At 46.4% G+C, this 27822-nt stretch overlaps 1 protein-coding gene across 32 annotated transcripts in view; it reads left to right on the top strand.

Moving 5' to 3' along the window:
* MAPK8IP3 (mitogen-activated protein kinase 8 interacting protein 3) overlaps positions 1-27822 on the top strand; it is a 154665-nt gene that overhangs the window by 108102 nt on the left and 18741 nt on the right. For 12 of the 32 annotated variants that reach the window (XM_073362974.1, XM_073362986.1, XM_073362982.1 and 9 more), the window contains 11 exons: positions 6372-6523; positions 9594-9650; positions 10179-10349; positions 18587-18746; positions 19541-19654; positions 21431-21526; positions 23666-23827; positions 25271-25436; positions 25898-26083; positions 26772-26958; positions 27592-27714. In XM_073362974.1, coding sequence (XP_073219075.1) covers positions 6372-6523; positions 9594-9650; positions 10179-10349; positions 18587-18746; positions 19541-19654; positions 21431-21526; positions 23666-23827; positions 25271-25436; positions 25898-26083; positions 26772-26958; positions 27592-27714 — 1574 coding nt within the window. The remainder of the gene's footprint in view (positions 1-6371; positions 6524-9593; positions 9651-10178; positions 10350-18586; positions 18747-19540; positions 19655-21430; positions 21527-23665; positions 23828-25270; positions 25437-25897; positions 26084-26771; positions 26959-27591; positions 27715-27822) is intronic. The other 20 variants (XM_073362998.1, XM_073362995.1, XM_073362996.1 and 17 more) reach the window with 7 other exon arrangements.

Raw genomic sequence — 27822 nt, forward strand, 5'->3', positions numbered from 1 at the left:
AGGAGAGAGGGAGCATTCGATAGCAGCTTTCAGTTACCTGAAGAGGGGTTCCAAAGAGGATGGAGCTAGGCTGTTTTCAGTGTTGGCAGATGACAGAACAAGAAGCAATGGTCTCAAGTTGCAGTGCGGGAGGTCAAGGTTGGATATTAGGAAACACTATTTCACTAGGAGGGTGGTGAAGCACTGGAATGGGTTACCTAGGGAGGTGGTGGAATCTCCATCCTTAGAGGTTTTTAAGGCCTGGCTTGACAAAGCCTTGGCTGGGATGATTTAGTTGGTGTTGGTCCTGCTTTGAGCAGGGGATTGGACTAGATGACCTCCTGAGGTCCCTTCCAACCCTAATATTCTATGATTTTGTGATTCTCTGTGATCAGTGCTAAGGAAGAGGTCTCATAAGACCAATCAGAACTGCTCCAGGTCTTGGGGCAACTCCTCTGCCCCAGGGAAAGTGTATACTGGCTCTGGCGCATGGGATGGTGGGGGTACCTCTGACCCTTCCCTGGTTCCAATTGGGAAGGGCAGAAACCTGATACCATTGACTCTGGTTCCAACCTCTGGGTGTCTGTTTAGTCTGGTGCCAATGAAGTCGATGTCGGTACCGATTAGCCACTGTGTCAATGAATCAGGCTGCATCAGATCTGCTCTGCCTTTCCATTTTGTCCTCACTGTTGGTCCAGGACTTTGAGGCTCCCTCCTTTAGCAGCCCCTCTAGTGGAGTATGCCGCCGAACCTTCGTGCCCCTTGGGACCATACCTAGATGCTCCCCTCCCCATAATGGGTGTGGAGCTGGTACCGGAGTCAGTGCAGGGGATGTCAGCACCGGGACCCTCTTCAGCCCCACTGCACTTGATGCTGCAAGTGCTCCCATAGCACCTCTCACTGCCTTCGACATTCGAGCACTCCGATACTGCTGTTTGTGCTGGGACCAACAGTGCCTGTGGCACCGGCATGTTGCATATTAACAGTACTGCTTTCATCAGAGGTGTTGATTCCCGCCTTGTTTTGGGCAATGGATGAATTGGACTGCCTATTGGCTTCGTTGAGCATCACTCCGCCCATGTCGCTGAGATCCTAGGCTCTGATTCAGAGTCGGAGTCGTCATCCTCCTGCTTTGCATCACTCAATGAATTCCAGGGGCCACCAGTGGACCAGTATGGCTTCCAGGATTGGCATGTGTCCTGTGGCTGGGATGGAGGTCCCTCACCTGGCTCCTACTGGCTTCCAATGCCCTATCCATATCAGTGGCCTTGGACTCAGTGGGACACTCCTCATTCATGGAGATCCTACTCTTTGTCATGTTCAAAGCCAAAGTCACCTGCCACGTTGATGGTGGTGGCTTTGGATGAGCCACAGGCCCAGGCAGCAGTGGTCTTCCTCCCTGCGGAGCTACCAGAGACCTCCATTCCGGGTACATCTTCCTGGAAGCAAGAGCCGGTTCTGGCTCAGCTGAGACCTTTGTCCTCGTTGCCAGATGTTGTTGTGCTGCCGGGTTCATCCTCCCCTTCTATTCTGGAGGACTGGAAGGTGTACCAGGACCTTTTACTCTGTGTAGCCACATCCCTGGGCATGCAGGTGGAGTTTCTCCAAGAGAACACACACAAACTGGTGGACATTTTAAGCCTGCCATCCCCAGGAGAGTGGCACTCCCGATCAATGATGTGCTCCTTGAGCTGAGGAGAGTCCTGTGGAGTATACCGGCATCGGTGCTGCTGGTGGCTAAGTGCATGGAAAAGCACTACTTGGTTCCCATGCAGGGATTTGAGGAGTTTTATTGCCACACAGACCCAAATTCCCTGGTCGTAATGGTGGTAAACAACAGGACCCAGCAGGGTAGATTCAAGTTTACCCCCAAGGACAGAGACTCCAAGCTGTGGATTTTCTGGGCAGGAAGATCCGTACCTTGTTGTTCCTACACGTGAGGATCGCCAATCAACAGGTTTTGCTGGGCAAGTCTGATTTTGTCAATTGGTCAGCCGTGGCTAAATTCGAGGACTAGTTGCCTGAGGCCTCATGTGAGAAGTTCCGGGCATTCATTGCAGAAGGCTGTTTGGTGGCCAGAATGTCCCTTCAGTCTGCCCTTGATGGGGCAGACACCTCGGCCAGAGTCATGGCCTCGGCAGTAACTATGAAAGAAGACTTCCTGGCTGCAAAACTCTGGGACCACTCTGGACATCCAGCAAGCCATCGAGGACTTACCCTTTGACCGCCACATCTTGTTCTTGGACAAGACGGATGACACTTTGCACTCCTTCAAGGATTCCATGGCTGCTTTGAGGTCCTTGGGAGTGTACATGCTGTCTGCACAAAGATGCCACTATGGGGTGCAGCAGCAGCAACAGTATTGTCCACAGCACTCCTTTCCCTCTGAAACAGCAGGACTACCCTAGAAAGAGGGATAGAGCCCACAAGAGGAAGCAGTTGGGCTCAGGCTTCAGACAGTCCACATGTCCTCCCTCAGTGCAGGCTTTTGAATCTGTAGTCCAGAGCATTGGTCCAGTCACTACCCCACCCTTTCCATCCCCTTTTACAATGCTTAGGACTTGATTACCTCCAGCAGCTGGGTCCTAGACAATATCAGATCAGACTATGCAATCCAGTTCACCTCCATGCCCCCTTCCCACATCCCTTCTGTCCTCTGCAGGGACCTCTCTCACCTCCTCATCAAACAGGTCAGCTCTCTGTTGAAGATGGGAGTGGTGGAGGAGGTTCTTCCAGAACACCGGGGGCACAGTTTTTACTTCCAGTACTTCCTGATACTGAAATTCAAGGGCAGGATCTCAACCTTTGTGGCCTCAACAAATTCATCAAGTACGTGATGATGCAGGGTCATTCTATTGGCTATTCTCCTGCATGGTCTCAGAATAACTGGTTCACTGCTCTGGACCTTCAGGGCACTTACTTTCATGTGGGAATTCTACTGAACCACAGGAAGTTTCTGCGTTTTGTGATAGAAAAATGCCACTTTCACTATACGGTTCTCCCATTCAGGCTCTCTTCTGGCCCCTGAGTCTTTACCAAATGCATGGTGTTGGTCATGGCATATCTCAGGAGGAAGGGAGTTACCATACCTTGATGACTGGTTGCTGAAAGGAAGCTCCAGAGAGGAGGTTCTTGCCCACATTGACACCACGTTGGGTTTGCTCAACCATCTGGGACTCATTTTAAAACACTGCAAAGTCAACCTTGGCTCCCACTCAAAAAATCGAGTTCATCGGGGCCCTGTTAGATTCCATGAGGATGAGGGCGTTCTTGCCAACCGAGGCAATTCAACGGCTCTGCCTCAGTGTGCAATATCAGCCTTCCATAATAGTCCACGTATGTCTGAGCCTATTGGGCCATATGTCCGCTTGCATGCAAGTGGTCCAGTTCACCAGGTTGTGCCTTTGCCTTCTTCAGATGTTGCTCAGGATGGTCTACTGTCCTGCCTTACATTCTCTAGACAGGTTGCTTCACCTTCCTCCAGCAGTCCTGGATTTCTTGCACTGGTGGAAGTACACTTGCAACGTGTTCCAAGAAGTTCCCTTCATGAGGCCCTCCCCGACCAAGTCTGTTGTTACTGACACCTCCCTTCTGGGTTGGGGGACATATCTGGACTCATTGAGGGTGCAGGGCCTGTGGTTGGAACAGGAAACCTCACTCCATATCAATGTGTTGGAACTTTGGGCCATCCACAATGCATATTGTACCTTCTGAGATCACATCAGACACACACTGGTTCACATACTCCCTGACAATACCACCGCAATGTACTATGTGAACAAGCGAGGGTGGGGGGCATATTCCAGGTTACTCTGCCTGGAGGCGATCAACCTGTGGCAATTTTGCCTTGAAGGAGACATCACTCCAGTAGCAACCCATTTGCCAGGGGAGCATAATCGTCTTAATGGACCATCTCAGCAGGGTTTTCTCCCTGAGCTATGAGTGGTCTCTGAAGGAGAGTAGTCTCTGGGCTGTCTTTGCAACATGGGGTATCCCCAGGATCAACCATTTTTTGACGAGGAAAAACAGGAAGTGTTGGCTATTCTGCTCTCGACGGGGCCTCCACCCAGGCTCCTTCCAACATTTTCCACTGCAGCTGGTGATTGACTCTTCTGTTTGCTTTCCACCTATTCCGGTTATTCCTCAGGTCATCCTCAAGCTCAAAGCAATTTGGGCCAAGCTCATCCTCATTGCTCCAGCATGGCTGAGGCAGTGCTGGTTCTCAGATCTCCTTGCTCTGTCAATTCAACCTCCCATACCACCTTCCTCTCCATCCCGACCGGCTTGCTCAGAAACACAGCCGCACCCTCCATCCTGCGATCAGCTCCCTGCACGTCATGGCTAAATTAAGAGGAAAAACAGTGCTTGGATGCTGTCCAACAAGTCCTACTCAACAGTAGGAAATCTCCAGTAGGACGACCTACTTAGCTAAATGGAAGTGGTTCTTGGTGGGGTCCTTGGCTTACGGGACCCATCTGGCGGAGACTTCCATCCAGGACATTTTGGAGTACCTGTTACCTTTGCAGAAATTGGGCCTGCCCTCAGTTCACTGAGAGTGCACTTGGCAGCAATATCAACGTTCCATCCCCCGATTCAAGGGAAGTCAGTTTTTTCCAATGCCATGGCAACACTTCATCCTCCAAGGATAAGGTAACGCTGTGACCACAGCCAAAGTTTTTATCCAAGGTGGTCTCTGTTTCATCTGAATCAGGTAGTGTGCCTGACCTCCAGAATATGGAAATGTCTAGCCTTTTATCTAGACAGAACTAAACAGTGTTGTGTTTCGCCTCGCCTGCTTGTGTCATATGCAGACCTCAAGAAGGGGCAAGCAGTCTCTGCAAAGACCATCTCTAGATGAATAAAATCCTGTATCAGGGCTGCGTGTGAGAGAACTTCAGCTGCACCTCCTCAGCGGATATGGCTCATCCAGGAGAGCACAGGCAACATCAATAGTGTTCCCCAGTGACATTTCCATACTGGACATTTGCAGGGCCACCACATGGTCATCCGTACATGCATTTATGAACCACTGTGCTATTTCCTCTTCTTCTTTCAGAGCAAGCACAGGCCTCAGAAGAGTGATCCTGTGATCTTTATTTCAGTAGACTCGGAGCCCGGCTCCAGATTGGGGTACTGCTTGTGAGTCACCCTAAGCAGAATACATGTCTGCATCTAGTCGAAGAAAAAATGGTTACTTACTGTAATTGTGCTGCTTCAAGGTGTGATGCAGACACGAATTCCATGACCCATCCTCCGTCCCCTCTGCATTGGAGTCTCCTCTCCTGGGATTTCAGTGTGAAGGAATTAAGGGAGGTCAGGGCAGTAATGCCTCATATAGCCAGGGCAGGAGTCACAGCCGTGAGTGCCACTCCTCTACGGGTACTACTAGGCAAAAGGCTCTGGCTTTGGTGTGCTGGGTGTAAGAGGAATACACGTCTGCATCACATCTTGAAGAACCAGTTACAGTCAGTAACCTTTTCTTATTGGGAGTTGGCAGAGAGGAACTAACCAGCTTGAGCCCTGCGCTTGGGACTTGCTGAACATCTTACCTGAACAATCTCCATATGGCAGGAAATTCTGCTGAGCCATACAGAAATTCTTTTGTTTTTCAAATGTCATAATTGCATGCGCCTTGCATTTCCAGTGACTAATTTTTCTAACTTCACAGGTAACCACTAAGAACATTGGAATTTTAGATTTTGAGGGTTGAACCACTTAGTTTATTTCAGTCTGTAAAAGCCTAGTGCTAGGGAGCTCTTTGAGTGCAGAGACTATGTGCCCATGTCTCTCCCAGGTCTGTGTCTAGTGAATCATGAGCAACATTCTGTCCTCCCCTTACAAATGGCTTTTCCTTCCTGGTCCTGGTAGCTGAGTATACCTTCTAACCCAAAATGCTTGTTGTGCCCCATCCTAACCTTTAGCCTTTAGCACTGGTTAGCTGGGGAATTACTGCACATGGGAATTTTGACCATGTCCTTTTCCCCATGCTGCACAGTGGTTAGTGGGAGGAAGTGCCTCCTTGGCATCCTCCCCAGAGAATCAGCCAGACTCAGAGAGAGAGCAGGTGAGTGCAGTCATGCCAGGTGACCAGGGAAAGCATTTTCCTTGGTGATCTGTAGCAGCAGTTCCCCCTACCCCACCATTTTCTCTTCTTAGTGAAAATGAGCAGGATGCCTCCCATCTCTTCCCCCTCCATTATGAACAAATGCTGTTACATGGTGCTCCCTGCTTTTTGTCCCCAAACTGCTGCTGGAGCCATTTGGCTACAGTTAGAGCCTCAAGTGGGAGGGGAAACATTAAACAAGATAGGCAGACAGCCGACAATTATGTCTTTCATCTCCTAACTTCCTCTTTACTAACCTCAACCCCCTTCCATTTCTTGTTGGCTGAAGCAGTGCTCCTCCCCCCTGCAGGACAACATTCCCATAGCCCAGCGCCGCCGCTTTACCCGTGTAGAGATGGCCCGTGTCCTGATGGAGCGCAACCAGTACAAAGAGAGGCTAATGGAGCTACAGGAAGCAGTCAGATGGACAGAGATGATCAGGTGAGGCTGGGAGTTCCTGTACAAGAGGGTTGGGGCACAATCTGGTCACATATTTGGCTTATAGGTCGGACCTTACAATTTGTGGGGCCCAAATAAAGAAATTAGGTTGTGAATTGCTGAAGGTTCTCAGAACATAGTGAGGTCTCTGATGCTTAAAACCTGCTCTTTTGGTTCCTGTAGCTGGGGCTGGGGCTGAGAATGAGTGTATGAGTTGTCAAAGATACATGGAGGCCCTGAGTGGTTTTGTTTAAGATTGGTCCTGCTGGCTAAGGTGAATCTTGCAGAGTTCCCTGTATGTGCCTTATAACATGGGAAATGAGGAGTAAAGATGGCCCCTAATGGTTTCAGAGTAGCAGCCGTGTTAGTCTCTATCCACAAAAAGAACAGGAGTACTTGTGGCATCTTAGAGACTAACAGATTTATTTGAGCATAAGCTTTTGTGGGCTACAGCCGACTTCATCGGATGCATGCAGTGGAAAATACAGTAGAACTATTTTATATACACAGGGAACATGAAACAGTGGGTGTTACCATACACACTATAACGAGAGTGATCAGTTAAGGTGAGCTATTACCAGCAGGAGAGAAATAAAGCCTTTTGTAGTGATAATCAAGATGGGCCATTCCCAGCAGTTGACAAGAACGTGTGAGGAACAGTGGGGCGGGGGGGGGGATAAACATGGGGAAATAATTTTACTTTGTGTAATGACACATCCACTCCCAGTCTTTATTCAAGCCTAATGTAATGGTGTCCAGTTTGCAAATTAATTCCAATTCAGCAGTCTCTCGTGGGAGTCTGTTTTTGAAGTTATTTTGTTGTAATATTGCGACTTTTAGGTCTGTAATCGAGTGACCAGAGAGATTGAAGTGTTCTCCAACTGGTTTTTGAATTTTATAATTCTTGATGTCTGATTTGTGTCCATTTATTCTTTTATGTAGAGACTGTCCGGTTTGGCCAATGTACATGACAGAGGGGCATTGCTGGCACATGATGGCATATATCACATTGGTAGATGCGCAGGTGAACGAGCCTCTGATAGTGGCTGATGTGATTAGGCCCTGTGATGGTGTCCCCTGAATAGATATGTGGACACAGTTGGCAACAAGCTTTGTTGCAAGGATGGGTTCCTGGGTTAGTGTTTTTGTTGTGTGGTGTGTGGTTGCTGGTGAGTATTTGCTTCAGGTTAGGGGGCTGTCTGTAAGCAAGGACTGGCCTGTCTCCCAATATCGGTGAGAGTGATGGGTCGTCCCTCAGGATAGGTTGTAGATCCTTGATGATGCACTGGAGAGGTTTTAGTTGGGGGCTGAAGGTGACGGCTAGTGGCGTTCTTTTACTTTCTTTGTTGGGCTTGTCCCATAGTAGGTGACTTCTGGGTACTCTTCTGGCTCTGTCAATCTGTTTCTTCACTTCAGCAGGTGGGTATTGTAGTTGTAAGAATGCTTGATAGAGATCTTGTAGGTGTTTGTCTCTGTCTACATGCCTCCAGTTTTCATCCAGACCACACCACACGATCCATTGTCTACAGCCAAGCTCTACGATACAACCGCATTTGCACCAACCCCTCAGACAGAGACAAACACCTACAAGATCTCTATCAAGCGTTCTTACAAATACAGTACCCACCTGCTGAAGTGAAGAAACAGACTAACAGAGCCAGAAGAGTACCCAGAAGTCACCTACTATGGGACAAGCCCAACAGAACGCCACTAGCCATCACCTTCAGCCCCCAACTAAAACCTCTCCAGCTCATCATCAAGGATCTACAACTTATCCTGAAGGATGACCCATCACTCTCACAGATCCTGGGAGACAGGCCAGTCCTTGCTTGTAGACAGCCCCCCAACCTGCTTGTAGACAGCCCCCCAACCTGTGGTGTGTGGTTGCTTACTCACCAGCAACCACACACCACACAACAAAAACACTAACCCAGGAACCTATCCTTGCAACAAAGCCCATTGCCATCTGTGTCCACATATCTATTCAGGGGACACCATCACAGGGCCTAATCACATCAGCCACACCATCAGAGGCTCGTTCACCTGCGCATCTACCAATGTGATATATGCCATCATGTGCCAGCAGTGCCCGTCTGCCATGTACATTGGCCAAACCAGACAGTCTCTACGTAAAAGAATAAATAGACACAAATCAGACGTCAAGAATTATAACATTCAAAAACCAGTTGGAGAACACTTCAATCTCTCTGGTCACTCGATTACAGACGTAGAAGTCGCAATATTACAACAAAAATACTTCAAAAACAGACTTCAACGAGAGACTGCTGAATTGGAATTAATTTGCAAACTGGACACCATTACATAAGGCTTGAATACAGACTGGGAGTGGATGTGACATTACACAAAGTAAAACTATTCCCCCCACACACACACACTGTTCCTCGCACGTTCTTGTCAACTGCTGGAAATGGCCCATCTTGATTTTCACTACAAAAGGTTTTTTTTCTCTCCTGCTGGTAATAGCTCACCTTACCTGATCACTCTCATTACAGTGTGTATGGTAACACCCATTGTTTCATGTTCTCTGTGTATATAAAATCGTCCTACTGTATTTTCCACTGCATGCATCCAATGAAGTGGGCTGTAGCCCACGAAAGCTTATGCTCAAAAAATTTGTTAGTCTCTAAGGTGCACAAGTCCTCCTGTTCTTTTTTCCCTAATTTAATGAATCTCTGTGACTGCAGCTAAAAATGAAAAATAATATCTGAGCCCCCAGTTACCAGGGGCTGACTGTGGCCCTGGTAGTGATTTGAGCTGATACCACTGATACCACTTTAAATTGACAGCATTTGTTTCCACATCATACACACATGGAGACACAATCTACTCCAGTCTCCTTTCATTACTCAAGATGGCTGTACCTCAGCTCCTTTTGTTCATGTCATCCTTTGAATCATGTTGCCAGAAGAAATTCTTGAATGGGGGACTCCAAGTCTGCCTCCTCCCCTCTTTGCCCCTGGAGCCAACCAGCTGCCCTGAAGCTGGGTAAAAAGGGAAACATCTCCTTAGTATGATGCTGAAATTAATGGTTGTCTGAAACATTTGTCCTCAGAGCTTCCCGGGAGCACCCATCTGTCCAGGAGAAGAAGAAGTCCACTATTTGGCAATTGTAAGTTACTGGATGGTCTGTGAAGACTTAAAAGAGGATAGTGTTGCTGTTACTATTTTAGGCACCAGCCTGATAGCACGAGAAGCAGAATCGAAGTAGAGATGAGCCAAAAATGTAAGCTGTTATCTGAACCACTATACCCCAAAAACCTCATTGGTCCAGGTAAAATGGAAATCAAATCTAAACTACATATGGCTTTTGTTTTACAAATCCTGTGGAGATGACTTACAACTGGGACTGGAGAGGTGTAATGGACTCTCACACATGTACTCACAATCAGTTTACAGCAAGGGACAGTAATCATAATATAACTGATTCAGAACAGGGTAGCCTCCACTGGTGAAAACAAACACAGACACAAACCCATCTGTAGTGCTAAGGATCACTGCACTCAAACCTGGGCAATTCCATGGAAGGATTTTCAGGACTCCTGTTCTTGTGCTTGTTTCTTCCATATCTTGAATCTGTGTTGCAGATTGTCCTTCTGCTCTTCTCATTCCTTATTTGTTGGCTTCTCTCCATTCCCAGCTTTAGTCGCCTGTTCAGCTCTTCCTCCAGTCCCCCGCCTGCGAAGAGGAACTACCCATCGATGAACATCCACTATAAGTCTCCAACAGCAGCTGGGTTCAGTCAACGCCGCAGCCATACCATGTGCCAGATCTCTTCTGGCAGCCGCACCCTCGAATTCTTCCCTGAAGAGTGAGTCACCTGCTATGAGCAAAGCCAGATCCCTCTGCAGATCAGCCAAGTGGCAACCAAATTGTTTTAAAATGGGCTTTTTCTCAGAGGACTGTGGCTTAAATGGTACATTAATCAGTTTAATGAAGAAGATGGATCCCCTGCCTGTGTTACCTGTTAAGGACAGTGTTTAATTCTGTACTTAGCTGTGGAATCTCGCCAGGCTCTTGTGTATATCCACCTGACCTTTCACCCCTCACTTCTCCCTGGGGCAGGCTCAGCAGATTAGCAGTATGTGCTCTATCTTCCCAAATGTGTTTTTGGTTTTATCTTGTGCTCCGTAGGCCATGATGAGATTTCATCTAGATGAGCCAGGAGCAAAGTGACCCTGCTGTGATTCAGTTGCCCACCAGCTCTGGATCAAGTCCTGAACACCATTGGCTGCACTGGCTATGTGGGAGGATGAAGAAGGGCTTTGGTAGAGATACTGAGGACTCCACCAGCAGCCTCTTTCCTCTGTCCCCTCCAGGGCTCAACTGTAGACTCCTGGGTGCTTTCTCAGCAGCACTGCCCAGGCTACAGTATTTGATTTTAACACTTACAGTGCTGGAAGAGGGCCACTCAGCTGTTGCTGCTGCAGAATTGCCCCCTCCCCCTTTGTGCCTCTGCTACAGTGGACTTTTAATTCTTTGTTTATATTGCATGTGGTCTGTGATTTTCAGCTTTTAGTTTTTGAGGAGTTGTGTTTTGTGGAAGGAGTTTGGATTATGTGACAGTAGAATGCTGTTCCCTATGCAGCTTTGCAAGGGAGTTGTTGGAAGGGCACTGGATCAGGAATGGAAGAGGTTCTCTCTAGACTGTGAAGCTCTAGACCTTTTGCACACTGTTCAATTTCTCTTTCATACACTTTATCCAGCAATTGGCCTGCGACATCTGCTCTGTTGGGTGGACTGTATCCTGGTCTTAATGACTGAACCATGTTAATGAAGTGTGGGTTCTCATATTGTGGACTGCAGAGTAGGTCATGACCCCATTTTAATAGGATCGCCAGGTCCAACATTAGACTTGTTGGAACCTGGGGCTGAAGCTGAAGCCCAAGTTTCACCCTCACCTGGGATGGCGGGGCTCGGGCAACAGCCCCCTCTCCCCACATCCATGATGGCAGGGCTCATGCTGTGCATCCCCTACCCCCCGAGGTCATATACCGACTTAGTTGTCAGAATGGGGTTAGTGGTGCAATGATGTTTCAGAACCTATCACGGGGCTCAGACTCACCGGCAGCACCTCCTGCTGGTTGTCTCAGGGAATTAGCGTTCCAGCCTCCAGAGCACCCTCTTCAGGCCAGTGTCTCGCCTTGCTGCTGGCTCCTGTGTCCCTCCCAGGACCCCGGTGCCCCTTTCACTGGGTGCTGCCCCCTGGCAGTACCCCACAGTTCTGGGTCTCCCCCTCCCAGAGGAACCCCCCACCCACTATCCCTACCTCACCTCAGTCATAGGCTCCTGCCAGTCACCAGCTAGCCCCCACGCCCTAGGGCAGACTGCAGTATGAGCCACTCATTACAGGCAAGGCTGGGTTTGGACCTGCTGCCTCTGCCTACCCGTGGCTGCCCCTGCAACACCCGTACCTGATAGGCCTTCCCAGGCCTACAGCCGGGGGCTTTGCTAGGCCAGAGCTCCCTGGCTCCCTTGGCCTTTCCCCAGCCCTGCTCCAAACTATTCCAGTCTCTGCAGTCAGGTCCCTCCCTCTCAGAGCTAGAGAGAGAGTGCTCTCTGGATCTCTGGCTCACAGCCTTTATTAGAGCCAGCTGGGCCCTGACTGGGGCGTGGCCCCCAGCTGAGGCTGCTTCCCCAATCAGCCCCGTTGCCTTTCTTCTGCAACAGTCCTCTCTCAGGGCTGTTTTAAACCCCTCTGGGCCCGAGCAGGGTGTCCACCCCGCTACAGAACCCCTTTGCTATGTTATAGATTCCTGTTAGTTTCATGCTGTCCAGAGTGTTCTTTTGCTGCTTTTGTTTGTACATTGGAATGATAAAAACAGCCCATTGAGAGTTGAGACTGATGTTCAAAAAGCCTCTATTATTAGTAAAATATAGCCAAAGACCAAATTTTGCCCTGTTATGCCAGTGTAAATCAGGAGTTACTCCACTGGAGTCAATGGAATTTCCCAGATTTACATCTGTGTGATTAAGATCACAATTTGGGCTTCAGTAAACAGTGTGATGTGCTGTCTCAGGGGAGACCCATATGAGAGGGTGACCGCCAGCATGGATTTGATTTAAATCAAATTGATTTAAATCATGATTTAAATCATTAGTCAGGAAGACTTGATTTAATCATGGATTTCTACATAAAAGTGCATTCTTGTTGGTTGTTATAACCTTAATATAAATTCTTCACAACTCAGAGATGAATGTAGGTTTCATTTTTAGAAGGTACACACTTTACATTTTTAAGTGATTTATTTTGAAAACTTTTCAGATTAGTTTTACAGCTATATCAGAAAAGGAATGATTGTTTGGTTATTTCATTTACCAAAAGTAATTGAAGCAGATATTGATGAAGTGATTGGGAGATAAACTATCTCCAATTCAACAGGTTAATCATTAATATTTGGAGGATTTTTTTGCCATGCTGTATTAGGAGGAGACCATTACCAGACAGACATTTAAATTGTTTTATTTAACTAAAACAACAACGTTATGTATTGAAGAAAAAAATCCAGAACAGCAAACATATAATATTTTAACAAAACAAACATTAATTTTTTATTTAAACATTCAAGTTTTTTTTAAATCAGGTTTGTTTTTGTTCACGTTATTTTTAACTAAAATAGTTAAATGAAATATTTTAAAAAAAATTAAATCGACTGTGTCAGTCAGGTCAACATGAGAAACTTAAAATATTGGCTTCTCCAGCTAACTCAGTCGTCTTCACCTTCATTTTCCTGTTTGTTCATAATCTGGAAAAGAAAAACAAGCTTTCCTGCTATTTCAGGTCCCAAATGATTTCTCAATTTGGAATGACTAGTCCAAAGGAAGAAAATATTCTTTTTTACACCGGCAGAAGAAGCTACTGCTGTTAAAAGTGAGATTATCACTTCAACAGTCTCTGAATCCAAGTGCTTAAGTGATTTCCACCAGTTCACTGGTGTGACTTTCTTTAAACATCATCAGCAAACATATATTTCTTGAATGGGTTCACCCTTAGCTCTGAAGTTTATTATAATTGGCATTATGAAGGGATGATTGCTGGATGTCCATGTCATAGCCAACTCCTCTTCTTCAGCAGTTAAGGTTTGACCCCATTACCGAATATTGAGAATATTTGCAAGAAAATGAGCTGGAGATAGTGCTTGTCCGATTCGTTTTTTTAATGCTTGTAATTTAACTCTGTCATTGCATATTTCTCTTTTTAAGATCTCACTCAGTTCCTTCCAAATTTCAGCAGCGTCATCAATAAAACAGATGTTTCCCTGCATTTTCTTCAAGGCTACAGAAATAGGCTTCAGGGCACTCAGCATGTGTTCAACATTTCTCTTAAGCCCCATGTTGAGAACTTTGGCTGTGACAGTGCCATCTATTTTTTCACGATTTTGTTCACAAACTGTCATCAGATTAGGCCAATTCCTGATATAGTGCTCAAAACAGTCCACTGCTGAGTTCCATCGCACGCCTTGTGGGAGAGTTAGCTTGGTTCCTCCCACTTTTTTCAGAGCAGCTGCTGCAAAGTGGTTGTTACAGAAGTACTTTGCCATTTCAACAACATTAGCCTTTATTTCTGGGACACTGAAGTCTTTGGCTAGGAGGTGCATCAAATGAGCACTGCAACCGTGTGTTATTAGCTTTGGACTCTCTTCACTGTCTTCTAAATAATTTCTTCTCATCTTGGATTCATTTGCAGCATTGTCTGTGACCAAGCTGTGTACTAGACATTTGATTTTTTTTTCAGTTTGTTATAGCTTTTACTGCTACGTCTTGTAAGTATTCTGCTGTGTGTGCATTTCCTGGTGTACCTGTTTCTGTAAGGAAGACATTCCCTTCTTCTGTTGTCACACAAGCACATATAACAGGATCATTGTGGACATTGCTCCACCCATCAAGACTCAGGTTAACAATCTTACCCTCTAGACCTTTTGCACACTACTCAGTTTCTCTTTCATACACTTTAACCAGCAATTGGCCTGCGACATCTGCTCTGTTGGGAGGACTGTATCCTGACTGAACCATGTTAATGAAGTGTGGATTCTCAATCATATCATAGAATATCAGGGTTGGAAGGGACCTCAGGAGGTCATCTAGTCCAACCCCCTGCTCAAAGCGCTGAGGTCCCTTCGAACCCTGATATTCTATGATTCTATGAAAGCAGGACCAATCCCCAATTAAATCATCCCAGCCAGGGCTTTGTCACGCCTGACCTTAAAAACTTCTAAGGAAGGAGATTCTACCACCTCCCTAGGTAACGCATTCCAGTGTTTCACCACCCTCCTAGTGAAAAAGTTTTTCCTAATATCCAATCTAAACCTCCCCCACTGCAACTTGAGACCATTACTCCTTGTCCTGTCATCTTCTACCACTGAGAATAGTCTAGAACCATTCTCTTTGGAACCACCTCTCAGGTAGTTGAAAGCAGCTATCAAATCTCCCCTCATTCTTCTCTTCTGCAGACTAAACAATCCCAGTTCCCTCAGCCTCTCCTCATAAGTCATGTGTTCCAGACCCCTAATCATTTTTGTTGCCCTTCGCTGGACTCTCTCCAATTTTTCCACATCCTTCTTGTAGTGTGGGGCCCAAAACTGGACACAGTACTCCAGATGAGGCCTCACCAATGTCGAATATAGGGGAACGATCACGTCCCTTGATCTGCTGGCTATGCCCCTACTTATACATCCCAAAATGCCATTGGCCTTCTTGGCAACAAGGGCACACTGTTGACTCATATCCAGCTTCTCGTCCACTGTCACCCCTAGGTCCTTTTCCGCAGAATTGCTGCCTAGCCATTCAGTCCCTAGTCTGTAGCGGTGCATTGGATTCTTCCGTCCTAAGTGCAGGACCCTGAACTTATACTTGTTGCACCTCATCAGATTTCTTTTGGCCCAATCCTCCAATTTGTCTAGGTCCCTCTGTATCCTATCCCTGCCCTCCAGCGTATCTACCACTCCTCCCAGTTTAGTATCATCCGCAAATTTGCTGAGAGTGCAATCCACACCATCCTCCAGATCATTTATGAAGATACTGAACAAAACCGGCCCCAGGACCAACCCCTGGGGCACTCCACTTGATACTGGCTGCCATCTAGACATGGAGCCATTGATCACTACCCGTTGAGCCCGACAATCTAGCCAACTTTCTACCCACCTTATAGTGCATTCATCCAGCCCGTACTACTTTAACTTGCTGACAAGAATACTGTGGGAGACCGTGTCAAAAGCTTTGCTAAAGTCAAGAAACAATACATCCACTGCATTCCCTTCATCCACAGAACCGGTAATCTCATCATAGAAGGCGATTAGATTAGTCATGCATGACCTTCCCTTGGTGAATCCATGCTGACTGTTCCTGATCACTTTCCTCTCGTGTAAGTGCTTCAGGATTGATTCCTTGAGGACCTGCTCCATGATATGGAAAGGAGAGTTTGTAGCATTAACAAACTGGGCAATTTTTAATCAATTAACTCTTTTTGTAATCTGCTGGTTCTTATCACAAACTTATCTATGGTTGTTTCTGGATGATGGAGGTTTTTGGTTTTTTTGCTGCAGGTGATATACTGTGGCTATGTGACATACATGATGTGACTGAAACACTATCATTGGCAGATAACTCTGAAACTATAGAAAATGATGGTGATCTTGAAGGTGGATAATCTTGAGACCAAATAAGTCAATGCAGTTAGTTAATTATTATTACCGTACTGCTCCTTTAGTATTATTCATTGCATTCACTGACACTCAGTACTACTTTAAAGGTGAAATTGTAAAAGGAAAATCTGCCTATTTCAGCTATTTATTTTTTATCACAACTGCATCTAAAATCATAGTACCATAGAGTAACAACTATATTTTTTGCTCAAACATGAGAATTCAAAAATAGCCCAGAAGGAAGACAGGCAGCTCTTAAGGAAGAAGTATGAAATAAAAAAGTTTACCAACCTGAAGATCCTGCATGTTCAGACATGTTCCTTTCATCATCTTCAACACAGCTTCCTCCTGAGAAGGAACGCTTTTCATGATGTTGTTTCTTTCAGGCAAACAGGCCTTGCATTTCTTTGTTGCACTGTTTGCATTTTGTACGCATGCCTGTCTTACCCCCAAGTAGAGGGGAATTTGATTATTTAATTAAAATATTCCCAAACTGGATCTCTTTTATAGCCTGCTGCCATCATAGGTTTTCCTTTCTAGTGAGAGAATGGTATGGTAGATTTCAAATCAATGAAGGCTACACTCAGAAAGACCTCAAGGTTTCTGGAATATGCTGCTCAAACAGTTTCACTTGTGTTTCTACTGCCTGTCCCTCCCTTCTCACATTTATCTCCAGACTTCTCCTTGTCCAGATCTATTCCGCCCCCAATCTTCTATTCATTGAACTTTTTGAAACTTTGCACTTTTACAGAGGGGCAAGGGATTGACTCTGTGTACACAAATTTGCAGAGGGACAGTAGGGTTGAGGTTTGTTATTTCTCACCTCAATGTAGTATTTATTTATTTATTTAAAACATTTTTGCTGTTAACAAGCATGTTCTCTCTGGAGACACAAATCCACAATTTGAGAACTGCAAAACTAAGCATCTCCGATGGTATCTTCTAGACTGAGCACTAAATCCAATTGGGTAGATAGAAAGATTAACCTAAATAGTCTAAACAGAAGCCCCTGGAATCCGATAAGATTGGGTCCCTAATCCATGAACTCTCGGAACTCATTTACAAAACTTTTCTTAAACATTACATGAATATATTGTCTCATACTATAGAATTAGAATTTATAATCCCTATTCCATGATGAGATATCTTTGAGCTATAATGTATCTTAATTAAAACGATCTTTAGATCTGATTTTTTTTATTTTTATTTTTTTTAATCGTTGATTTTTATCCACTCTGGTGACCGCCACAACCTGATTCCTCACATCAGGTGAGACTGGGAGCATCATGGAGGTGATGTTCTTGGTTTCTGAACTGGAGATGAAGACATGTCACTTCTGCACCCAAGGCCAGATTTACACCTCACGCACCCTTAGGCACAGCATCTTCAATGCCCCCCCTGCCTACAGCTGCCCTTTGTGTTTTCCATAAGAAATGAAACAAAAAAAAAATATAAACACAGCCTCTCCAGGAAGGCATGAGATCCACCAGTATGCATGGTGCTCCCAGCCTGAGGTGGGGAGCAGCCCACCCATCCCAGGTGAGGCACATGGGGGGGACTGTACCTCTCCCCACGGCTCTGCCTGTGCAAGTGAATGGGGCACTAGCCACCTCCCTCCCTTTCCCTTCCTGGCACTGGGTAGAGGTAGTGCGGCGGCCGAGATTGGGAAGGGACTGGGACGCTCCCAGCACCTGCAGCAGCTGCCCCGCCCGCCTGCGGCTCAGCTCGCCCAGGCGGCCTGACTCAGACGCTCACCCTGCTCCAGCCCCACAGGCGGGGCAGCCACCAACCCGTGCCAGGAGCCTGGCTGCCCACAGGGGAGCTGTATGTATTACATTTTTTAACTTTTAACCCACTTTTGACTTTTAGGCGCTCCTAGGCATGTGCCTACTGTGCCTAATTGGAAATCCGGCCTTGCTTTGCACCCTCTACTTGCTGGCCACTTGTTCTGCAGTTTCAAAGGAGCTGCTCACCTTCTCAGCAAGCCAACAGAGAGGGTTTTAAGACGTGGAAAAGATTAAACAGTTGATTGGAAAGAAAGAAGGAATATCTTCCAACTGAGGTCATGGGGTCAGTAAAATGCAAAGGAACCTAAGCTGATAATCTTAGGGTCTCCCATGAATGTTTGTCCCCAAGAAAGCTGATTCTCCATCTCTGAAGGGTTCTGGGTGTGTTCCCAAGGACCTGTCTTACCACAATGGGTGAGTTGGAAGGGAGCTAGAGATTAGGGCTTCCCTGGGTCCACCTCACAACAGGACTTTTATCTCTCTTGTTTCCTGCTCCTCCTTTTCTCCTTGTCAAAGACACTCTTTTATTTCCTGCTTTGTATTCTTTGACCTCTGACTGTTTGTCTTCTGCCTTCCATGGCAATGCTTTCTTGACCCTCTGCCTCTGTTTTTAACCATAGATTGAGAAGTAACACTGTTGCTTCTCTCCTCAGTGACTGTACGTCATCCACACGTCGCGAACAGAAGCGCGAGCAGTACCGCCAGGTCCGAGAGCATGTGCGGAATGATGACGGTCGATTACAGGCCTGTGGGTGGAGCCTTCCTGCCAAGTACAAGCAGGTAGGAACCATTTGCTGCAAGGCTGAGGGGGAAGAACAGGTGATTACAATCCCAAATGAAACCAGTAGAAACCTAACTCCCCCTATTGGTAAATATACTTTTTATTGGTACAGCATTTGAATTAAAGATACTGTAGACACATGCGGTCTGTCTGGTGGGCTTGGGTCAAATTCATCCTTTCTATATGCCCTCTGCAGTCATTGGAGGGGAAGTTCTCTTGCATGGAAGTTTCTGAAAGAACTCCATCTGGAAGCAGCAATAAGTCTTCCTCCACCAGAGCCCATTCTTATTCTTATTTTTATTTACTTTATTTTTTTCAATTTAGTCCATACACAGGCTCTGAGCACTCTGCCAATTATTTAAAATTACAAACCCAGTCAGCTCTCTGGTCTGCCCAGCAGCAAGATCAAATACCATCACCCAATATGTTGGCCTACACTGCAACCCACCTACCTCTCATCAAAGGTCAGGTGATGGAAATGGGCGCTGCAATGTGCCCTGAAAGTTGACAAATCCCCAGGCTGCTTTGGAGCTGGGTGGGAGGGCATTCCAGTGTCCTGGGACCCTTACAGAATGCTCTGTCAGCCACCTGCTCTTGTTAAATCAAGGGGGAATATACCAGTAGTGTCTGTGCTGACCAAATGTCACATTCTGGGGGGCAATCTAGACCAGTGAGGTGTTGTCATTGCTTGCCCTGTAACTCTTAAGTGCTTCAAAAGGCTCTGCTCTGCGGTGCTCTTGTCTGGATGTTTCTAGCCAGCGGACAAGCCTGCACTGAGTTTCTGTGATTCCAGCAGCCATGCTCCGGTTACACCTGGCAAGATGACCCCAACACAATTCCAAACTTTTCCAAAACCATGTGCTCTGCAATGTCCAGCCCTCTCTTGGACCATTCAGAGAGATTTAAGGTTTGTTTGTTCCTTTAAAGATACAATATCCAACAGCTTGCCACATTAACTAGAGTTCACGTTCACTTTAATTCAAACACAGCAGTGGGTTGGGTTAGATTAAAAGTAAAACAAGTTTATTAACAATACAAGATTGGATTTTAAGTGAGTTCAAGTATAAAGGGTATAGTTAGAAATGGTTGCAAGAAAATGCCAGTGAAAAATGCCATCTAATGGCTAAGGCTTAATAAAACAATCTGCAGCCTTTATTCAGGCCTTTATTCTTACCAATCTACCTTCCAGCAAGATGGCTGACCACTCCTCTGGTCAAGATCTCCCACAAAGTTCAAAGTACTCAATTCCTTAGTCGTCTCAGGTGAAAAATAACTGTGGGTTCTTTCCCCCTTTTTTTTATAGCCTAGTGAATTTTTCTGAAGGTTACCCACCAAAGTAAAGTTCATTAAGCTATTAGGAAGGCAACATGGAGTCTGGTGGTGGAGGAAGCTCCATGCTTTTTTCTTCCCTCCCCTCCCGCAGTGTTTGGTACAATGCAAATTATTCTGTTTCCTGCAATCTCCTCCCCCTGCTGTCTTGATGGTCCTGTTTATCTTCTATGTTGTTTGCATTCCCATTATCTCTTAATGTACATTGAATGTCATTCAGCCACCTAGAAGGCATCTCCCTTTGTCTAGAGTGGAATAACTTTAGCCCTGCCTGGCAGGACACATAATTTCCAATATGTTTGTAATTTTGAGTTTGTGTTCATAGAATCATAGTATATCAGGGTTGGAAGGGACCTCAGGAGATCATCTAGTCCAACCCCTGCTTAAAGCAGGACCAATCCCCAACTAAATCATCCCAGCCAGGGCTTTGTTAAGCCTGACCTTAAAAACCTCTAAGGAAGGAGAATCCACCACGTCCCTAGGTAACCCATTCCAGTGCTTCACCACCCTCCTAGTGAAAAAGTTTTTCCTAATATCCAATCTAAACCTCCCCCACTGCAACTTGAGACCATTACTCCTTGTTCTGTCATCTGGTACCACTGAGAACAGTCTAGATCCATCCTCCTTGGAACCCCCTTTCAGGTAGTTGAAAGCAGCTATCAAATCCCCCCTCATTCTTCTCTTCTGCAGAATAAATAATCCCAGTTCCCTCAGCCTCTCCTTATAAGTCATGTGCTCCAGCCCCCTAATCATTTTTGTTGCCCTCCGCCAGACTCTTCCAATTTTTCCACATCCTTCTTGTAGTGTGGGGCCCAAAACTGGACACAGTACTCCAGATGAGGCCTCACCAATGCTGAACAGAGGGGAATGATCACGTCCCTCGATCTGCTGGCAGTGCTCCTACTGGTGTTCCGTACTTACACCAAACAGTAATATTAATGATCAGTGATTTCTATTGATAGCTTACATGACACTTTTTGGGTACAATTTATGACCTTAGTGAGTTGGAGTACACTTAACTAGTCATGCCAGCTGTAACTCACTCACTACCAGATACAGTGAGCCCCTGGCCCTCTTGCATTGGAATGCTGTTAGTGTGACACTATAACTCTGGCAGTGTATCCTGGTGAGAGAGGTGGTCTCACAGGTATACTGGTTCCAGGCCATTTGAGGCTTCATTCCATACAAGGTGTACGATGAAGCATACGCAGGCATTGGCAGTGAGTAACTGCAAGGTTTTTTTAAGGCTAAAGTTTTTTGTTACACCTTCATGGCTATAGGTCTATTGTTATAGCTGGCTTATAATCATATCACACTCTTGTACTGTCTTTCTCTGTCTCCTCTTCCTCCACAGCTGAGTCCCAATGGTGGCCAGGAAGACACCCGCATGAAAAATGTCCCTGTGCCTGTGTACTGTCGCCCTCTAGTGGAGAAGGACCCCACCATGAAGGTAAATATTCAGCTATAGACTGTTTTGCATACCATTGTGACTGTGAGTGGTGCACGTCCCCGGGTATGAATTATGGTCAAATTAATTACTGGTGCAATTTTTAGGTTGTTTGAAATTTTTGACATGGACCAATTGTTCAAAGTTTCTGTTAAATCTGAAGACTTCTACTCCTGCTTTGCCTTTGGAATGGCTTATTTCTAATGCATATAGGACAACAGTACATCTGTTTCTAAGGCTATATTTCACAGCAAATTTTGGTTGCCAGGAGACATTACTGTGGTTCTTTCCTAGGTTCTTTGCTTGTTTTTATGCATGACTTACACAGGATCAGCAACCACCTGAGTTTATAAAGCTCCCCTTACAAAGAAGCCTTAGAGCACTGTACAGTAAACCGATATAAAAAAATCAGCAAGAGCAGTTGAAGGCAGCTATGAACATATTTCTTTAACCTCCATCACTGATTAGAAATCGCCAATCTGAACCAAATTTAGCTTTGGTGTTTGTAACTCAATAGACTTCTCTGGAATTGTCTGCTTATGCCAGGCCTGAATCTATGACACTCTGAGTATCTTTCCCAAACTTGAAGAAGAGCTCTGTGGAGCTCAAAAGCTTGTCTCTGTCACCAGCAGATGTTGGTCCAGTAAAAGATACACCTCTACCCCGATACAATGCGGTCCAATATAACGCGAATTTGCATATAACTCGGTAAAGCAGTGCTCTGGGGAGCGGAGCTGCTTTACCTCGTTATATCCGAATTCATGTTACTGCAAGCGGTTCCTCTGCACCCCCCCCTTACTTGCCCAGCTCGCCTCCGCCTCCTCCCACGAGCATGCCACCTCTCCGCTTCTCCTCCCTTCCAGGCTTGCCGCGCCAATCAGCTGATTCGCAGCAAGCCTGGGAGGGAGGGAGAAACGGGAGGAGAAGCAGAGCGGCAGCGGCGCGCTCAGGGACGTAGGCGGAGTGGAGGTGAGCTGGGGCGGGGGGCGCAGGGAGGGCCGCAGCAAGTAACCGAGGGGTGGGGGGCAGGGGGCAGAGGAACTGCTCCCCACCCCAGCTCACTTCCCCTCCGCCTCCTCCCCTGACCGCACCATTGCCACTCCGCTTCTCCCCCCTTCCTCCCTCCCTCCCTCCAAGGCTTGCTGCGAATCAGCTGATTGGTGTGGCAGGCCTGGGAGGGAGGAGAAGCGGAGCAGCGGCGTGCTCGTGGGACGAGGCGGAGCAGAGGTGAGCTGGGGCGGGGAGAGGTTCCTCTTCCTACCCTGCTATAACATGGTCTCACCTATAAGACGGTAAGCTTTTTTGGTTCCCAGGACTGTGTTATATCGGGGTACAGGTATTCCCTCCCCCACCTTGTCTCTCATATTCAGAGTTGATTTTCAGACTGCAGTTGGATATTAAATGGTAAAAGAATTCTTACATTGCTGGCTGTTTGTGGTCTGAGATTCTCAGCATAGCCTGACCTATGGGGATGCTTCTGTTTGGTCTGTTTTTCCCCAGAGATTGTTGATTGTCCCAGTGTTTGGGAATAGGATTCCATCCCCAACATTCTCATAAAAACAATGTGGCTTACAGTGGATTAGGTAGTTTCTAGCACAGGAGAAGATGCAAGTCACTTCAAACTTGCAGGAAACCTGCTTTTCAGGGCCCAATCCTACATTTGTTATGCATGCTTAACCCAAATCGAAGACAAATCCGTTTTTTGTCTGCATGCATACTGCAGAGTCATGCCCTAACAGCCCTGTTTCCAGTTGTGGACTCTGTTAGTACTGCCTGTTCTGGTTATTGACGTGTGAAGAAAAGATTCTGCTTCTCCACCTAGGAGAGTCTTGGGACCCTTTTCACTGCAATGCTGTGGACCTTTCACCAGCTTGATTTTAGGTCACACACAGAGTTTATTTTCTTTCTCTTTTAATATCTGCTAATCATATTTGCTAAATTGTCTCTTTGGAAATGCAGTGGCTTCAGATTTCCTCTTTCCTTTCTCCCCTAAATTGACTGTGGTTTCTGGTAGAAATCAACCTAAATTTTTGTAGGTGTTGGGTATGTGCATGGAATGCTCTGCAGGGGTACTTGAACTGAGTAAGGTTCTGGTCCCCAAATAGTTCTTAGTCTCTTTAGATTTCTGCTTTGATCATTTAGTTGTGGTGTGCAGCTGGAGTCAACCTGATGGGGTGGAAGCCCTTTGAACAGGATTCTGGGAGTGGACAGAAGTCAGATCCTGGACGTGATCCGCTCACCTGTGACCGGGAGGTGGAAGGAGAGAACACCAAGAGTAACCACACATCTCCAGAAAAGAAAAAGGTCAGAAAAGGGACCCTCTGATTCTCTCCCCCTCTTTCTGTCCCTGCCCCCCTTATTTGGCACATTCATCATCATAGTATTAGAACTATGTCTCTCATGTACTGGCTGTTTGCATAGTCTTTCCTCCTGTTACCATTGGTTTAATATCTATGCAGCATTGTCCAGTGATAAGAGCAGGTGCTATTCCCAGCTCCACCAATGACTCTGATCTTGGATAAGTCACATACCCTGGCCAAGCCTCCATTTTCCCCTTTGTAAAGTGCTTGGAGATCTACAGATACAAGGTGCTTTATTAGAATAAAAGGATCATTTGATGCCGAATGACAATGCAGTCTTTCATAAAAAGTATCAGGATTCAGGCAGGAACAGGATGTATTGAGAATCATGGTATTGGAGCTTGGGTGCAAGATGGCTAATGCTGCTTCTGTAATACAGAAGCCTTGCTGTCCAGCTATCAAGCAGACAGATGAAGTAATGGCAGGCAACACAATGGTTCATTTCATTCAGCTTTCCATACGGCAAAACGTTAGCAGCTATGAGGATGGAAAGGGCTAAAGCCAGTGATGACTGACCTGTAACCGATAACTAGTGAAAGTGCAGTAGAGCTGTAGGTTGCTCTGTAAATCTTTGCAAGGTTGTGGCTACTCTTGGCTTCCATGTCTTCCCACAGTAGGATGGCTGCTAATCCTCTGGGAAGGAGGATAATACTGCAATAGATTTCTAATAACTGGTGGGTTTCACCCTCAAGCCCATCTGCCTCCCAGCTGTATTTTGAGCTAAGAAGTGGGTTATTGCTAGGTGTGTTTGTGAGCTCATTCCTGGCCTGTTTTACCATAGCAAGAGAGGTTTTATTGGAACGAGCTGCTGCTTCTGAACTTCCCATTCTAGAAAGCAACTTTTTTCACCGAACATAAACCCAGTAAGATACTGAACCCAATGTTACAACAGTTTGAAGCCACCTAGAGGGAATGCAGGGCTTTTCTATGATTTATGTCTGGGGAACTGTGATGAATTTTAAAAATGGATTGGTTGTGCTAAGTAGTAGCATAGTAGACAGAACCTTCCTTGCTTAGGTTGATAATTCAAGTACAGCCGAGGTTGACAGTAACTAAATGTTGTTACTATCTGACTGCTGTTTGGTGGCCTCTATGAAATGAGGCGACTTACACTAATTGTAAGTCTCAGAGGCGAGGCTTAGGACCAAACTCCCCACTCGCCCCATAGGTGGTCTCTGCAGTCTGGGCTGAGGTATGCTAGGGCAGCAGCATAGTGGAAGTTTGCATTGTGGCTGCCTATTTTTGTGTATCTTCAGATGCTAACAAGAGGTGTTCGCTCTCTAGAGCTGGAAGGCTGGTCTCTTCAATACAAATGTTGTCAAAGATTGATTGGTTAGCTGGAGTCTCAGGAGTGCTGATTCTCTCCCTTCATTTTTATCTCCTGCAGGTAAAGGAGCTGCACGAGATGGATGCCACATCCAGCCGAGTCTGGATTCTCACGAGTACCCTCTCTACAAGTAAAGTTGTAATCATTGATGCCAACCAGCCTGGCACAGTGGTGGATCAGTTTACTGTCTGCAATGCCCACGTACTCTGCATTTCCAGCATCCCTGGTAAGTGAGAAAAGGCATCTTTCAAGCTTGAACAGATTCATCAACTCCTCAGATTTGTTGCAAATGATGCTTAGTTGTTCCGTAGCTAACAAGTGGGAGTGCTGTGACCAGTTCAGCAACTGTGTCCACAGATGGTCACCCATAACCTGCCTTCATGTAGGACCAGACTGTGGAGACTTTACTTACGTTGATGAGCACCTATTCATGTAAGTAGTTCCTTTGACTTCCAGAAGTCTACTCATGTAAGCAAGTGCTCACCAGGCTGAGTAAGGGCTCCACAAACCTGGCCTTGATATGGAGGCTGGGCAAGGCACTCTCCAAGGGGCTGTGGTGTCTTCATGAGACTGGTAAACTCACCATCAGAATGTTACATCTCCATGGATATCTCAGGAATGCTGCTAAGCCAAAATAGGGTAGAGTGGCTATTACACTTACGGAAGAGTCTCTTCCTTTCCCTTCAGCGGCTAGTGACAGTGACTATCCTCCAGGCGAGATCTTTCTGGAGGGAGACGTGAATCCAGAAGAGTCATCTGGAACAGATGGAGTCCTTGCAGGAATCACTCTGGTGGGTTGTGCAACCCGGTGCAACGTGCCACGCAGTAACTGTTCTTCTCGTGGAGACACCCCCGTGCTGGATAAGGGACAGAGTGAGTCTCAGGACTAAGGTCTCATGATAATCTGGTTTTCACCCTGTAGCCACATCCTTCTTCATCTGAGTACTCCCCTTCCTGGCCTGAAGTCCTTGGGGATCCCCAAGAAGTCTTGCAAGTCTAGTCTAAGTCATAAACACCTTGGCCATCCCCTTTGTTTATACCTTTGAGACCTTCTATTTAGAATCCAGAGTGTTCCTTTCCTCTTCCCTATGAATGATCCACATCACACTGTACAGTACTGGGGTTAACAGAGTGGAATCTTTTCGACAGATGACATGCCCTTGATCTCTCACTTTTGTTGCTAATCTTAGCATTTTCCTTTCCCAACCCATGTCTTTCTATAAACTCACTAATTCATTGAGGTGAGCAAAGATGTGAGTGTGGGAACGGGAGTAAAAATACTCTGATCAGATCCTCAGTGGAACGGGCTGCCGTAGAGGGTTTCTGACACCCTACCAGACATAGACCTTACCTCACCTTAAAATACTCTGACTCCTCTCCTTCAGAATAGAGATCTCTCTTGAGTACTCTCCTCATCTATATGCAGCTTGGGGAATCTATAATAGCAGACACAAAAGCTGTCTGACTTGCAAGAATAATCATAAAACCAGAAGCTTTTTTATATATATAGTTCCCTCTTTCTTGTTTCCCATCCACCTTACAGCATTTTCCCCTTCCCTAGGTGAGGTGGCTGCAGTCAGCAATGGGAAGATCTATCAGTCCCAGTCCACGGAGGAGGCAACAGAAGCTACAGAGGTACCAGAGAGTGGTGCAAATGAAACAGAACCAGCTCAAGTCCGGCCTGGTCCACTTACAGAGCATATCTTTACAGAGCCAGATCCAGCTCAGGCACCTGTTAGACAGAACAGGTAGGCTGGATGCATGGAGTGTGCTCTTTGTCTTATACTTAGATATAAGCTCCTTGGGGCTGGGACTGTCTTTTTGTCCTGTGTTTGTACAGCGCCAACCACAGTAGGGTTCTGATCCACAATAAGGAGTCCTCAGTGCAATGGTAATACAAAAAATAATAATAACAATAATACAGTTGTGTACCATCAATCTTTGCCTGCATCAGCTGTTTGTGATGAGTAAAATGAGGTGGCCAGTCTGGTTTTTTTGGGCAGATTCAAACTCTCGTCACTTTCATGCCAAACCAATATCACAGATGGGATAACAGGGTAGAGAAGAAATAAAATGAAACAAACATGGTTCAGCTAACAGTCGTGGTTCGGCTGCCCACTACTCCCTTCCTCCTTGTGCGCCTGCCGGCCTCCTCGCCCCCCTCCCATCTGCCGCTCGCCTCCCTGTTTGCCTCCTCACCCCACTCACCTGCCTGTCTCCTGCCTCACCTCCCTGCCCATCTACTCATGATTTTATCGAAGTGTGCGGCCCCCCAAAGCACGGGGCCCGAGGTGGTTGCCCTGATTCTCCATACCCAAGGGATGGCTCTGGCCCCAGATATGACCTGTAATCAACTCGTGAGGTCTGTTTTGTCTCTGCAGTGAGAATGGGCAGCAAAAGACAGAGTCGAGCACAACACTGCCAGAGCAGGAAGTGAACGGTGATGCTGCTGGAACAGGCACCAGTGCTGCACCCACAATGTGGCTTGGAGCGCAGAATGGCTGGTAGATTCACTTCCATTTTACGGAACCCTATATGTCACCCACATTCATAAAACCCCATAGATCTAGATATCATTGCCTTTAATGAGTGTATCCTTGCTGCACTAGCTG

Source organism: Lepidochelys kempii, chromosome 10 (genome assembly GCF_965140265.1).
Source record: "Lepidochelys kempii isolate rLepKem1 chromosome 10, rLepKem1.hap2, whole genome shotgun sequence".
Taxonomy (NCBI): domain Eukaryota; kingdom Metazoa; phylum Chordata; order Testudines; family Cheloniidae; genus Lepidochelys; species Lepidochelys kempii.